The sequence below is a fragment of the Notamacropus eugenii genome, chromosome 6 (genome assembly GCF_028372415.1).
Source record: "Notamacropus eugenii isolate mMacEug1 chromosome 6, mMacEug1.pri_v2, whole genome shotgun sequence".
In the NCBI taxonomy this organism is placed as follows: domain Eukaryota; kingdom Metazoa; phylum Chordata; class Mammalia; order Diprotodontia; family Macropodidae; genus Notamacropus; species Notamacropus eugenii.
In genome coordinates, this window is record NC_092877.1 from 284,466,705 (window position 1) to 284,481,748 (window position 15,044).

The 15,044-nt window shown below is 39.5% G+C and overlaps 1 protein-coding gene and 1 long non-coding RNA gene across 6 annotated transcripts in view; one reads left to right on the forward strand and one right to left on the reverse strand.

Moving 5' to 3' along the window:
• PCDH17 (protocadherin 17) overlaps nucleotides 1-11,841 on the reverse strand; it is a 112,140-nt gene extending 100,299 nt beyond the window's left edge. For 3 of the 4 annotated variants that reach the window (XM_072617073.1, XM_072617075.1, XM_072617076.1), the window contains exons 1-2: nucleotides 9,250-11,841; nucleotides 1,453-1,497 (exon numbers count right to left, since the gene is read on the reverse strand). In XM_072617073.1, coding sequence (XP_072473174.1) covers nucleotides 1,453-1,497; nucleotides 9,250-11,841 — 2,637 coding nt within the window. The remainder of the gene's footprint in view (nucleotides 1-1,452; nucleotides 1,498-9,249) is intronic. The other variant, XM_072617074.1, reaches the window with a different exon arrangement.
• On the forward strand, nucleotides 11,219-13,330 carry LOC140509508 (uncharacterized). Of its 2 annotated transcripts, XR_011968791.1 has the most exons (3): nucleotides 11,219-11,307; nucleotides 11,471-11,835; nucleotides 12,054-13,330. It is a non-coding gene; the product is annotated as an uncharacterized lncRNA (long non-coding RNA). The 2 variants fall into 2 exon arrangements; XR_011968790.1 differs by having other exon boundaries at nucleotides 11,471-13,330.
• Nucleotides 13,331-15,044: the final 1,714 nt, after the last annotated feature.

The following is a 15,044-nucleotide window of genomic DNA, read 5'->3' on the forward strand; positions in this document are numbered from 1 at the left end:
ATTAGCTTTGATACAGAGCCTAGTGAACATCTAATAAAGTTTTAAAGCCCATTTAGAAAATATGAATTGTTCTCTGTTTCTGTGTGTGTGTGTATTCAGTGAAATCAATTAGAAGCATGTTAAGTATCAACCTTACTTATTTTTAACACTGTAGTTTCTCTTTAAAAAAAAAAAAAAGAAATCCTTTCATTTACTTGGTTAGAAGGGCAGTATAAGTAGCAAAGTTAATTTGCAAAGATTTTTATAGCAATATTTCAGGCTTTTAAACTTTTCCCCAAGTACTAAAAGTCATGCTTATTCATATTATTTTTGATCTACTGAAATGATGAGATCACAGTAAAAAGCAGACTGCCTAGATACTATACAGCTGTGTCTAGATAAGCGTGCTCATGATCATTAAAGCTGGATTGTTTTTATGATCTGCAAATCTGCATATCAAATTATACAAGTGTTATGGAAAACAGCAAATCTATCAAATATTCAATCATCAGAATTAGCTTAATAGACTTTTATCAGATGCACTATGAAGCTAAATGAAATTAAGAGATTTGGGAGAATATTTTTGTTTGACCATTTATAGAAAATGGAGAGTTACTGTTTAGGTGAAGCAAACTGTATGCTTTGAATATGAGCAGGCTCTGAGCACAACTCTTTTCATGCTAAATGTGAACTCATTTCTAAGCTTCTACTATGTAATTTTACAGAATGATGTTGGAATCATTTAATAAGAGAAAACTTTGTACCTTATGGATGTTTACATTCATATACATTTAAAGACCTGCAGCTTGACTATTTTACTGAGTTAAAATATTGGCACTTGGGATGCTTCCTAATTAAATTTTGTGTACTTCAGCATGTTTTATTGAACAGCAGGTTACAATTTTATGTTTAAATGGATGCTTAGTAATCTGTAATGATGCAGGTAGAAATATTATAAGCAACAATATTGATTGTCTTATATTTGAATTACCATGTTTATTTTTCAATTACTGCCAAGAAAAGTTAAGAAAATCTTTTAAAAGGGAATACTGTTGTAAGAAATAGTTTGAAGGTTTCACAGTGTGATTCTTAAGTTACTTTTGAAGATGTCATTAGCTATCATTAATAATACATTTAAATCTTTCACAATTATGACAAAGACATTATTTACTGTTTATTTTAATTTACTTGACAAGCATGCATGCAATGGTTGTTAAAACAGTATATATCTACAAAGCAAGTAAGAGTTTATAGCTTTGAAGTCTTGAAATTGATTTTTAATGCTTCAGCTTTCAAACAGTACAAAGGCTGCTTTTAGCTGATAAAGACAGTAAACAAGAAACTGTCCCTTTAATGTTTTTCTTTAATTAAAAATCAATCAAAAAGGCATTTCAATTCTTGAAAATGTTACGCGTTTTGGACACACGTGTTCAAAAACTAAATGGAAACTTATGAAATGGTATTTTTGTTTACCTGAGCTGCTTCACATCGTCCTTCCACCATCAATAGAGTTCCTGGCTATTGAATTGAACAGAAATTTAAGAAGAAAAAAAATAAGATGGTGTAAGTCTTGATGTTATAAAAATGACTGAAGCAAAATGCTTTTAATACCACTAAATTATTTTAATATATTCCTTTCCTCTAATCAGACCAAAGCCTATTTATGTAGATTAGTTACATCTAGAGTCTCATTTATCCAACCTGTATTTATCCTTTGATCACAAAGCTTGTTAACTTAAATGGTCTTTTATTGTTATGATTCGTTTTCCCATAATTATGCAGTTTAACTGCCTGATTTTTTTTGAATAAATATATGCAAACGCGCCAATCATATTCAGCAATGTTATGCTGGATGTTCAATGAACTGTAAGAGCCATTTCAATACAATAAAACTGCCTGGAAGAATTCCAGGGCAAGGACTGCAAATACCAGTAATCATAGTGTCACTAGTGCTGGAACAGACAAATAAAAGTATGTTACACATATATCAATAGATTTTCTCAAACACAGTCTGAAACTCATTTCATATGTCTATCACTGAAAGAACTTACAGCACATCAAGGAGTGATGCCTCCTACACAGCAAAATGGTACATTTAATTTTGATATTTTTTTTTATTATTATTTTACCTTGAAAATACTGGGCTTGCAGTTTTGCAGTAGAAGGCAGAGGAGACTCCAGCACATTTTTGCTTAGTCACAGCAGAGATTGTTGATACCATTATAGCCTTCGCTATTAAAGGTAATTTATTTTAAGTAACTGGAGGACCATGATATGTCAATGTCAAAATTACCAATGAGGGTTGTGACTAACTGCAAAATACTAAGTTCACTGGAAAGATATATTTGTCTGTATCACCATGGCTAAAGTGGATTATCAGTAGATCAGAGAAGGACTGATTAACTTTAACTGGGGGAAGGATAAGAGCTATTCTATCTTCAGAGTGGCAGTGACAAGCTAACAGATCTTTGTATTACACTAAAATGTGAAGGTATTCTTTAAAGAATACATGCTTGTATGCATCCCTACATATGTGTACGTGCACCTGTATTTGCATGTCTATGTATGTATGTATACATATATGTATGCAAGAATGAATATATATAATATATATATAATCACATGCATCTTAAAAAAATATAAATTGGAGATAGTGCCCTATGGGATTTATTAAAAAATAGCATTACTATTGGGAATGTATTCTAAAGCAATGAGTAATATCATAATTAGCTGGGGATTTGTAAGAATTTGCCTGCTATTGAGTATATTGCATAAGTTGCCAAATTTTTAAGGAGCTAAGTTTTCATTTATAATTGTCAGGAGCCCAGATCTAATTTATTCCTTCTTTACTTATTATCCTAACAAGAGCTTTAATTTACAAATATGTGTGTATGGGAATACATGTATATATATATATATGTATATATATATATGTATACATGTATATATATATATATATACACATAGATATAGGTAGATATATAGATATGTATGTACATATACCTATATGCACTTATACTTATGGGAATGTGCATATATAAACACACATACATGAATGCATTATTCATGTATGTCTAATGTTCTTGATATATTTATCTTTAAGCCACTTAAAGAATATATATACTTTGATTACATACAGAGTTTTCTGATCTTTGTAGCCCTCTCCCTTTAACTTATTTAACTTTAGGATTTTTTAAGGTGTCATGTGTCATTATAACATTAAGATCCCAAACTATTTCCTGAGGTGGGTAGCTGGGGAGGTGGGAAAGTATCCTAGTAGCTATAGTGATATAATGAAATTATTTATATAATAGGAATAAGCACAGGAGTATGTTCTTGCTGGGATTAATAAGTATATATGCATTATATATAAACATGCAAATATATACATAGTTATATATCAAATCAGTACTTTGTTTTGTGAAATACAAACACTTTAATGCTTTACATTATATTTAGACATGGCTTTCCTTTTTCACCAAATATATAAGCTATCATCAGTTTTGGTCTTGTCTATAATAGTCTGATAATTTTTTTTGTAATGTACATATTTATTTATGAAAAATTATGATGATATATTACAGAAATTATGCATTTATGCATTGCCAATAGCAAATTTGTAGAAATGAAGCATAGCAAAATTTGATTCTGAATACTGTAATTGAGAAAATGTTAATGTTTAATTTCAGAATTGTTCCTTGAATATATGAAATTGACTTAATCCTTTGGTTAAGATCACTTTAACAATAATATATGTAAAGATTTAGGATACTATCTGTGAACTTTAAGATAGCATCAATGTTTACTTTTAAAATAAATTTGTGTTCACTATATTCACATTATTGAGAAAATATTTTAAGTATATGTGTCTATTACCTCTCCCAAGTGAAGTCATATTTATTCACCAAGTTGTCCCTCACACAATTTAAAAACTCTATTCGTTAAACTTTCACATTTTTTTTTATTTTTGATAGGATTAAATGAAATTCAAAATTCTTTAGGTGAGACTAAAAGTTTTTCATTTCCTTTAGGAAAAAGTTGTTGAATTTTCACCTGGGGGCTATGTATGGTTCATATATAAATATATAGGTATAGAAAGCATTTTGCTTATTTTATTGAAGGTAGTAGGTAATACAAATCATATCAAGTCATTCTACCCAATTAAATATTTGAAAGTCAAATGTTTCTATGCAGCTTTTTACTTCTATTTATCATTCATATATATCATTCATTTATTTCTATAATTTGATATTGTGTACTGAAAGTCACATTTATTAGGATTGTTAAACCTTTGAAAAACACTGAAGCAGCATCCTAACCCTCAAATCATTAATGATAATTTAGATTCACGGGAAAGTTTGTCAAACACTTTGGGGTTAATATATTATTTCGTCTCATTTTTTAAATCTCATAACCTTTTCTCTCTGTGCGCCATTTTAACTCCATCTTTAAGAACCTGTATGAAGCACTTAATTTTTCCAATGACCAAGCTATGGTCTGTGTTGAGAGTTATCAAAGGATATTCTCAGCCACAAAACTAGCCCCAGATATTCAAAATGAGAACAGACTTAAGGCATTAGGGTTTTGGTCTAAAAGTCACTGGACTTATAGTGAATAAACTCAGGTTTATTCTGAGCTATGGCACCAAATAGTATTGTAACCTTTGCCTTGTCACAGCCTCCCTGGGTCTTGGGGTTTTTGTTTGGTTGGGTTTTTTTTTAAAAATTAGAAGACTGGACTATATTATCTTTAACATCCATTTTATAATTCCATAAATATGAGAGAGAAAAAAAGTCAAGTTGTACATGTCTGTGCAATCTGAATATTCACCAGAATAGTCAGTGACTGAATTTTCAAGTTAGCCTGCCATTGTATGAGCCAAAGTACAAAAAAGGTTAATTTACCATATAATACTGAAAAATATTTTGGGCAAATTATGTATAATTATCACAGTATGAATCCAGTGAATCTCCAAACTCAATCTTTATGGCTCCTGAGAATTTGGAGAGGGTAGATATGTATAAATGTCCAGCAGAGTGGCCTTATACCACATCCCCAGGTTAGCTTTTAGGAACTCAAAATCATTCATTGCCTCATGGATTGCATTAGGTATTGTCCAATGAGGTCAATAAAGTATATAAAAATTTCTTCTTACCTTCTTTCACTCCAAAGTGCTAAAGCTACTTGTGAAAAACTTTTTTCCACACAGTTCATTTACCTAATCATCATTTTTATTTCATTTTATTTTATTCATTTAGATTTTTGTGCAATCATTAGAAACTACCTTAGCTAAATGTTGCATGTTTCGAGTATGCATTTTCTCTCTGAAAACATGTACTTCACTTTCTTCAATTGAAAAGTTCATGAACATAGATCAGGAAGATGTTACTCCCTCTCTGCAAAGTTTATAAAGTTAAAGCCAATGGAAGCTATTTGAAACTGGAGTTTTAAAAGATTGGAAGAGAATGCAGCTGCCTTTTTTTCCTTTTAATTATTTCAGCTGTACTAAAAATGTAGGCTCAGCACATTTCCTTCTATGGGTGCACATAAAAGCTACATGTAGTAACATTATAAAAAGTCTGAAGACATTAGAGCAGCAAGAAAATTTGGGATTCTCCCAGCTACTCCAGGAATAGCTTCTTCCCCCTCCTCAAATCAGCTCGATAAGAGTTATTTTGAGGCTTATTACATTTGTTGATAGAGAATGAACTGTGGCTGCTTTGAAGTATCAATAATGATTGGGACTTCATTTTAGCATGCAACATGAGTATTCCCTAAGATATGCATGTTCATCAGACTGTAGAAAAAGAAGATACTTAAAGCACCATTTGATCTTTTCTAGTAAAATTATTATCTCAGGCCCAAATTTTTTTTGTCCCATCAACGTTCCCCAAAGGAAGTGGCCATGGTATGTTTTCTAATAGCATACTTTAAACTGATGAAATACCTAAACACATGTTAAAAGATATTTCTACTTCTTGTATATATTGACTAAACTTTGGACTATAACTATGTGTTATGAAAGGTATATTTCAATGTATCCACCTTTACATCATCATGCTTTTCTGTGAAGAATTTGTGGGAAAAACACACCTGATAGTTAAATGTTGTTGCACAGTCTGGTTTTCTACTACTCTAGCTGACAAATAGTATATTAGGATTTATCCTAATGTTAAGAATGAATAAATAAAGTGAATTATTTTGGGTGTGGCACAAATAGAATTCTTAATGTTGTATTTGAATTCAATTAAAGTATAGTTTTCCCACAGATGTGCCTACAAAATATAGCTACAATTTTTTTTTTTTTATCCAGGAAGCTCTCCTATTGGTTTTATATATGACTCTACTTTGGACAAACATAAAATGTGAGATTTAATAGTTCTGTTAGTCCTTAACATACTCATCATGTGTACCTCAGTGCAAGTGCTGGACTTCCTTTGCGTTCATAAGCAAATCAAACACACATTACATACTTATAATATCTCCCCAGAAGTTCATGTCAAATTCTTATTCAGAGTTGTGTATTTCTGCTGCGTCTGTTTAAGTGCATACAACCAACTCATTGAACTGAAATAAGATGATGGTGTACTTAGGAGCTTAAGGTATTATGTTCCATTTTAAAGCATTTGCAAAGCAACTAAATTAAAAGGATCATTTATTGCCCTTAATTTAATGCATCACATGCACTATACTTGGGGTTAAACCTTATACAGTTAACAAGTAATTAAATATAGGTATGCAACACAGATCAAAGTATCCGACCTTGATCAAGTGGGCAATACAAGGAGGCAAGTCCCCAAGGGTGTTTTGGAAGGCATTCCAGGCTACTTACAGAAGCACCAGGGGGATAACCAATTTGCCAAAAATTGTAAAGATGAAAATTATGTTGACAAAAATATTATGAGAGAATAGAGGATAGGCCACAGAGTTCTGAAAGACTGAGTTCAAGTCTCACTTTGGATCTGACTTTCTGTCTGACTAGGCAAGTTACATAACCTCTCAGTGCCCCCTCTTCATCCCAGACAAGTGTCAAAGACTATAAATTGATAATCTGATTTAGTGGAGGTCCTACACCAATGAATGTCATATCTGTACCAAAACTTGTTTCAGGTTCTAAAACTAAAACTAATTCCATGAACATTGAGCTGAGATGTTCTTTGATTTCTGCAAACTAAATATGAATTTTTTTGTGTTGGAACTGATTTTTTAAAAAAGAACTCAATCTACTGACTAGATTCTAGTTTAGGAGGGATCAAAGCTTCCCCAAGTGTTTGTGGAAACACTTGCAATCTGTCCCCTCAAAATAGTCTGGCTGATTCAATCCCAGGTGTATCCTACCTAACCTAACTAAAGTCTCAGACTATTCTGCTAATTCAATTCCATTTCCACTGGAACTCCAATAAGAATTTGACTTGTGGAAATAGATGGTGAAAGACCCGGGACTTATCCAACATGTCACAACCTTTTAGGCAAGGAAGTTTAAAACAAAAATGAAGACAATGTATTTGTGCATTTATCTGGTGACTACCTACGTATGAATTTTTTAGCTTAAAACTCTCTCTTAGAGACACAGATGACCATGAAAAGCAGATTTAATATCCACAGAAAGATTTTCATAGAAACCACAAAACACCTTTTTTAAGGGAGGAATTTCCTCTTTCAGTTTTATATAGATCTCCAAAAAAAAAAAATCATGATTAAGCATACAGTAAACACTGTAAAAAAAATCTCCAATCATTGGGATTTAACACTACAAATATCTTTTTTTTTCAGTAGCATTAATCAGTACATGTATTAGTTACTTTACGGAGACATTACATGATTGTGGGAAAATAAAATTTGCTTCTTTTGAGTAACTATTACAGTTATATGCAAAAACAAAAACAAAAAAAGTGGACTTAGGATTTTAAGCATTCAAGTTTCACAATAAATAAATTTAAAAACCTACCCAAAACAAGTGCCATCAAAAGTTATTTGACTTTTAAAGCACATAAGTGCAAATCAAATCATTGTGGTTTTACCCCCACATTGTTCATCTTCTCTAAGCGTCACTTTCTGATAAGTTCAATTTTAGATTTCAAGTATTTCTCCACTAAAGCAATTGGTAGCAATGCAAATGCATGATAAGCATAAAATGAAGTTGCTGCCGTGATACAACTTCACAATAGCTCCAATTGACTGATGCAGAGGGAGTTTTCCTGCAATTATCAAAATACATACCTATACTGGATCAAAGATCAGGATTTTTTTCCCTTTGCCATGTGTCAATAACCTTTCATTTAAAGTATAGAATATAGATGTGTGTATATATGTATTTATGTACACATATCTATTTAAAGTACTGGGGAATTTGAAATTATCTGTTCATATCAAATATACAATTCATGAATTTAATTACATCCTAAATAATTTTTTTGGTACAAGTGACTATAGTGCAACTTTTCCTCCCATTTTCAGGGAACACAAAATGAGTCTGTGTCACTTCTTTCTGATACACTCAGTTCACTTCTCCAAAGACTCAGAAGAGAATATTAGGAAAACAACTGGACAACATAAATACGTCATTTCAAATATAGTAATAGTTATTATCCAGAGCCTTTCTTCACCCAAACTTTTAAAAAGTAGTTTCAAAGGATGTCTGTGATTTAAAATCTTAAACTACACTAGTGAATTGAGATGCAGTCCAAGCTGAATATTAAATTGGATCCATGTATTTTTTAAAATGTGCTTTGATAAAACTATATTTAAATATATTAGTGTAAACAGTAGGTCACACTGATTCAGGCTACTGGAAATGTGACTGCTATTTTTGTTGTTCCAATATGACAACTTTTTTCATTTTGTAACATAACATTTATTATATTATTTGCAGTGTTAACAAAGAACTATTAACAAGTTAAACAAAGTTCCCAAAGGTGGGAAGGTTCTTTGTTGTTTGTTATGAAGTGAAATATGTACTAATAAAAAATAAACCAAACCACAAACACTGAACACTGCTCGACTTTTTAAATGGTCTATTAAAAAAAAAAACAACACGTTAAAGTAACAGAAACAAGACATTGACATCTTGTAATTTTTGTGCTGTTATTTACATACATGTATGATACTTCTGTGTATATCTTAAGAGTATGTACACACACAGTATTCAGAATGTAAACCAGAGGGTTTCACTGCTGCTGGCAGTGTCTCAGTCCTGTTCGATAGGTGTCAGGACAACTCCAAAAACAAAGCTTTAAAGTCAAGTCCCAGGTTATGCTAAAAGTCTCCTACCTGAATTATGGACATCCGAGTGGAGGGGGTCTCGGTTGCATTAGTCCCTTGTCCAGTGAAGCTGGTGTGGCAGCCCCCATGCCCCTGAGGAACAGTCAGGTTGTTGGAGGCAGGTTTCAGGTACATCACCTCAGACCTGGGCGAACTGAGGGGCAGGCGAGTCTGATAGTCAAAGTACATGGGGGAGGTGGCCAGGGAGGGGCTGCTCACCACATTCATGACATTCATGGCATTTCTCTCCTCCACCTCGCTCTGCACTAACATGATATCGTTCTTGTTGATCTTTTTCTTTTTGCCCTTGCCCCCGCCTAGTTGAGGGTGGCTGTATTCTGCGATGCGGCAGTTGTAAGTCCGGATCTCCTTGTTCTCCCGCTTGCACTTGATCGCGATGGTGACCATGGCCGCTAGGAGGATAATGGAGATGAGGCTCAGGGTGATTATCAGTGGCAGGGACATGTCCCAGCGGCGCTGCTCGCCGTTCACCCGGGGCACACCCTCTGGAAGAGAGCCGCTCACCGAGCGGATGATGAGCCTAGCCACGGCTGAGAGGGTGGGCTTCCCGTGATCGGTTACCTTCACCACTAGCTCCACCACGGGGGTCACGTCTTCCCAGAAGGGGTGCAAAGTGCGGATCTCGCCGCTGGACGGGTCTATCTCGAACAGCTTGTCCTCGTTGCCGTCCACAATCTCATAGGTGAGCCTCCCGCTCTCCCCGAAGTCGTTGTCCAAGGCCCGCACGGTGCTCACTAGATAGCCCAGCCCGGCATTGCGCGGCACCTGCAGCTCAGCGGTGTCGTTTTGCAGGGTGGGCAGCACAATTACAGGTGCGTTATCGTTCACGTCCATAACAGTCACTCGCACCGTGGCATTGCTCTCTAAGTGAGCCGGGGCGCCAGAGTCCTTAGCTAATACTTTGAACTCAAAGGCTTTGGTCTGCTCATAGTTGAAGGAGCGCAAAGCATAGATGGCCCCGTTGGTGGGGTTCACAGACACGTAGGTATAGATGGACACATCTCCGATGTGCGAGGGTACTATGGAGTAGGAAACGGTGCCGTTTTGGCCCAGGTCGGGATCGTGTGCCAGCACAGAACCCAGGTACTCACCGGGGATGTTATTCTCATGGACCTGCAGTAGGTAAAGCCCCTTGGTGAAGCGGGGCGGGTTGTCATTCTCGTCCAGGATTTTCACAGAGAATGACTTCGTGGAGTTGAGAGAGGGAGAGCCTCCGTCCCGGGCCACGATGGTAACATTATACTCATCTTGGGTCTCCCTGTCCAGCGGCCGGTCAGTCACCACAGTATAGAAGTTGTCATAGTTCTCTTCCAGTTTGAAGGGCACGGGGCCTCCGACCCCGCTCCCTCCAAGTCCCCCTCCAGCCCCTCCTCCGCCCAGGACGCGACACTGCAGCTGCCCGTTCTTGCCTGAGTCCCTGTCAGTGACCCGCACCAGGGCGATGACAGTGCCCGGTGGGGCGGCCTCGCTCAGCGCCCCCTGGCGCACCGAGACGAAGCCTATCGAGGGCGCATTGTCGTTGCGGTCTATCAGCTTGACAGTGACCTTGCAATGGGCCGGAATGGGGTTGGGCCCCAAGTCCCGGGCCTGTACGTCAATCTCCACCAGGCTGTTCTCTTCATAGTCTAGGTTACCCTTGACGCGGATCAGTCCCGTTTCGGGGTCAATGGAAAAGAGCTCCCGCACCCGGTCTGGCACATAGCTGCTGAAGGAGTACAGCACCTCGCTGTTGGGACCCTCATCGGCGTCTGTAGCATTGAGGTCAATAACCACGGTGCCCAGCGGGGAATTTTCGGGCAGCTCCACCAGGTAGGAGGGGGCCTCGAAGACCGGACTGTTGTCGTTGGAGTCTATCACCTTCACATTGATCTGCATGGTGGCGGAACGGGGCGGTTCTCCGCCGTCCAGGGCGGTCAGCACTAGGGTGTGGTGATTCTGCTGCTCTCGGTCCAGTGCCTTCTGAATCACCAGCTCCGGGAACTTGGTGCCATCTCCGCGGGACTTGACGTCCACGGCGAAGAGGCCGTGATCGTCGCGGGTGAGCAGGTAAGTGCGGAGCCCGTTGTCACCGGCGTCGGGGTCGTGGGCGCTGGTGAGTGGAAAGCGAGTTCCCGGAGCGGCGTTCTCCGAGATGTCCATTTCAATCTGGTCGGAGGGGAAGGAGGGTGCATTGTCGTTGATATCTTGGATTTCCACCTTGATCATGCAGATCTCTTTGTCGTTGGCGAAGACCTCTAGGGAGAGCTGGCACTTGGCGTTGTGGCGGCACAGGGACTCGCGGTCAATGCGCTGTTTGGTGTAGAGGAGACCGCTGTCGGCATCCACGTCCAGTAAGTGAGGCGCCGAGTTCTCCAGGACGCGGTAGCTGCCTGATTTGCCGCGCCCGGCTCCGATGCTGACACCGCCGCCGCCGCCGCCTCGCTCCGGGGGCAGAAGCCCCTGCTGCGGCAGCCTCGCATCTTTCCCGATGTTACCGATCACCGTACCGGCCCCTTGCTCCTCCGGCACCGAGTAGTTGAGGTTTTTGAGCGTGAGGGCGGGAGCCCAGAGCAAGAAGCAGCAACAGATGGAAAGGTACATCCCAGACCAACGGGGTGGGGGCAGGAACTGCAGGACTGTGCGTGCCTGTGTGCCGCGAGCGTGCAACACAACAGGGCTCTGTGTGTGTGTGTGTGTGTGTGTGTGTGTGTGTGTGTGTGTGTGCTCCTCTGTGTGCGTGAGTGAGACACTGTCTGTCTCTCTTCTCCCTCTAGCTGCTTTTTGATTCAGGCTCTTCTTATTTCTTCCCCAAGTTCCTTGAACCTGTTGAGCTACAGCATCTGCCCAGAGAGAGGAGCAGCAAATGGACCGTAGCTTTAGGGTCACTGAGTGAAAAGAAAAGCAGCTTCCGAGCGCAGGGGTAAAACAAGTGCTTCGTATCTACAGGAAAACCCCAGCTCTAGTTCAGGCTCCACAAACTTCAGTGATGAGGTGGATGATAAGAAGAAAAAATCGTCCGGGGCGGGGGGAGGGGGAGAAGGAGGAGGCAGCGGTAATGGGTTTTAAAAATACGCAGGGTTTGTCTTTTCTTTTCTTTTCTCCCACTCCACCAGTGCGCTGAAAAGCCACTCTCACACGCAGTCTCCAAAATACTATTAAAAATAGAGGCGGAGGGAGATAAAGAGAGCGGGGAGGTGTGTCTCTAAGCAGGATTGTAAAGTGAAATCCTTACTTGTTACTCTTCTCCCAAGATGAGATTGACGGGGATAAGGAAAAGGAAACAGACGACTCTCGGAAATAGATTTGAAGCCCTCCCCAGTGTACAGAAAAATGTCTGGTGGCCCCGCGGGCTTGTTGGTTTTCAGGGAGTGTTTTGCTGCATTTAGAGATCTAATCTTGCATTGCTTGCAGCGGCGGCGGCGGCAGCGGCGGACTGCATCTCGCTGGCAGGCGTAGTTCTCTCTTTCCTTTCCAAGCAATCCCAGGGGGAAGTGGGGGGTGGGGGGGATGCAGAGCAAAGAACTAGTGTCCGGATTTGTAGTTTCCTCCCTTTACCAGCCTCCGCCCTCTCGTCTTGAAAAATGCTCTCCCGAAACCAGGAAACCCCCAACCAGATCAGCAGCAGCAGTGTGTATGCGTATGTGTGTACAGGAAAGAAAAAAATATCTCAGTCTGTGTTCATTCGCATATACACTCTTGGATTTCTCTAAGACAGGCCAGTAGCAGCCGCCACCACCACATCCTCTCAGGAACAGCACTTTGCTCGATGCAGTTTAATTCCAGTTTGCTTTCCCCTCCAATAGAAAGGAAATCAACAGGCAACCCATGGTTGAATGCTCAGAATTGGGGGAGGAAAAAAAAACGAAGGAAAAGAAAGAAAATCCACCTAGTACTCACACACATACATACACTTCTGTCTGTGGCTAAAAGGGAAACAGTCACTGCATTCACAGGGTTGTGCTGTCAAGTGCTTCTTTTTTCTTTCTATTGAGCATCTCCTTCCAATGGCACTGCCGCCTCCCAATCCTCTTCATTTAGAAAGGAAAATCTTGGCGATGAATAAAAGTGGTAAATATTTCAAACGAACAAAGTATGTCCTTTCTGTTTTGTTTTGTTTTGAAGGGGAACTGATTAAACAAATACAAATTAATGTTTGGTGTAATGCATTCTGCAGTCTCAAGCTCAAACGGTCTTTCTGGACATCTTGGTATAGGGAGCAGCAGCAGCAGTAAGCCAAGTCAGGACGATTTACCTCTCGAGGGGCTATTAGAAGTGTTTTTTAAAATTTATTTCAGGTTCTTAAAACACCCCCAAAATAAGGGAATGACACATCCAAAAATTCAGGTGTTCCAATCTGCTGGATGAGTCAGATCCAGCGAAACAAATCGCATTCACTATCGCCTCATGTTCCTCCCTTCACAGACATTAGTTGCAGCTTCTTAACACTTCTCTGACTCACTCTATAGATAGAAAAATCAGAATCATGTTTTGAAGAAGAAGAAAAAGGAGAAGGGGGGGGGTGTTGAATCCAGCTGCACTTTTACTATACCTCTTTCTCCGGGAGGCTGAGGATCAGGAAAACAAGGCTGTTATCCACAGCACCAAGAAGGCGTCTGCTTTGCTGGGTGTATTTTTTTTTTTTTAATCTGTCCTCTATTTTAGGCGTGAGCCACCCAGAGATCTTTCTGATTTTTAGGGAAGTAAAAGAAATTATATAGTAGGTTTCCAGTAACTCTCCACAGCTCAGTCTCGGCTCTCAGTTCGGTATTTCCCCCCCAATTGTCCTCTATTCATAAAAGTCCAGACCCAATATGCATAGTTAATTCTGCAATCTGTTGTAGTGGGGTATTTCCCCCCTCTCTGTTATGGGTGGGTGGCCTCTTTCAATCAGGCATTCATCAGGATCAGCCAACAGCAAGCAAAAGATGTTCTGATTTCAGAGGAAATAAATCCATCTCCGAAACCGAGTGAGTGAAGAAAATTAAAATGAGTAATAAGACGAATTCAACAGTTGAGCAGCGTCTCTTCAGTCTCCCTTCTGCTGCTGCTGCATTTGGGGGCTCCCAGCCCTCTCGCTCTCTCCCAGTGCCTCTTGCTGACTGACTATTCACCTCACGCCGCTGCTTAAACATTGATACTGATTCCCTGCCAGCCAATCAGCGTTAAGAACAAGAACCTGCCTCCTATACCAGCTTCCAATGAAAAAGAGCTAAAAGGCTTGGGGAGGCGGTGCTAGAATCCCTAATGCTTCGGTGTCATTGATTAGATCAGTTAGATTGGAGACTAACAATGTGAGAAGAGCTTGTCGCTTGTAAACTGCAGCGCCTCATTTCTACACTGCAGAGTCTCTGTGGCCTTTTAACTATATATAAAAAGCTTTCTCCGTGGTCTTCCACTAGAAAACTGAGGGGGGGGGGGGGGGGGGGCGGTTGAAAGCAATTTAATTCTTCTCTGTATCAGAGGCACACAGGAAAGCGGAATCCCAGGGTGTGTGTAAGATTCGGAACCTTGCAGTAGATGCTGTTTTTTTATTAGGTATCTATTTCTCTAACGCGCGCGGGCGCGAATGCGCGCCCGCTCGCGCATACACACACACAAACACACATACACACACACACATACACACACACGTTCTCAGAAACACATACAGACACCCTTCTTGTCCACACTTCAGTTTTCTTAACGTGGCTTACTCTGAAAGCAATGCAGCTGTGTGTGTGTCTGTGTGTCTGTGTGTGTGTCTGTGTGTGTGTGAGCGCGCGTGACTGCACGCGTGTAACGTTTGCAGCTTGTAACAGGAATCG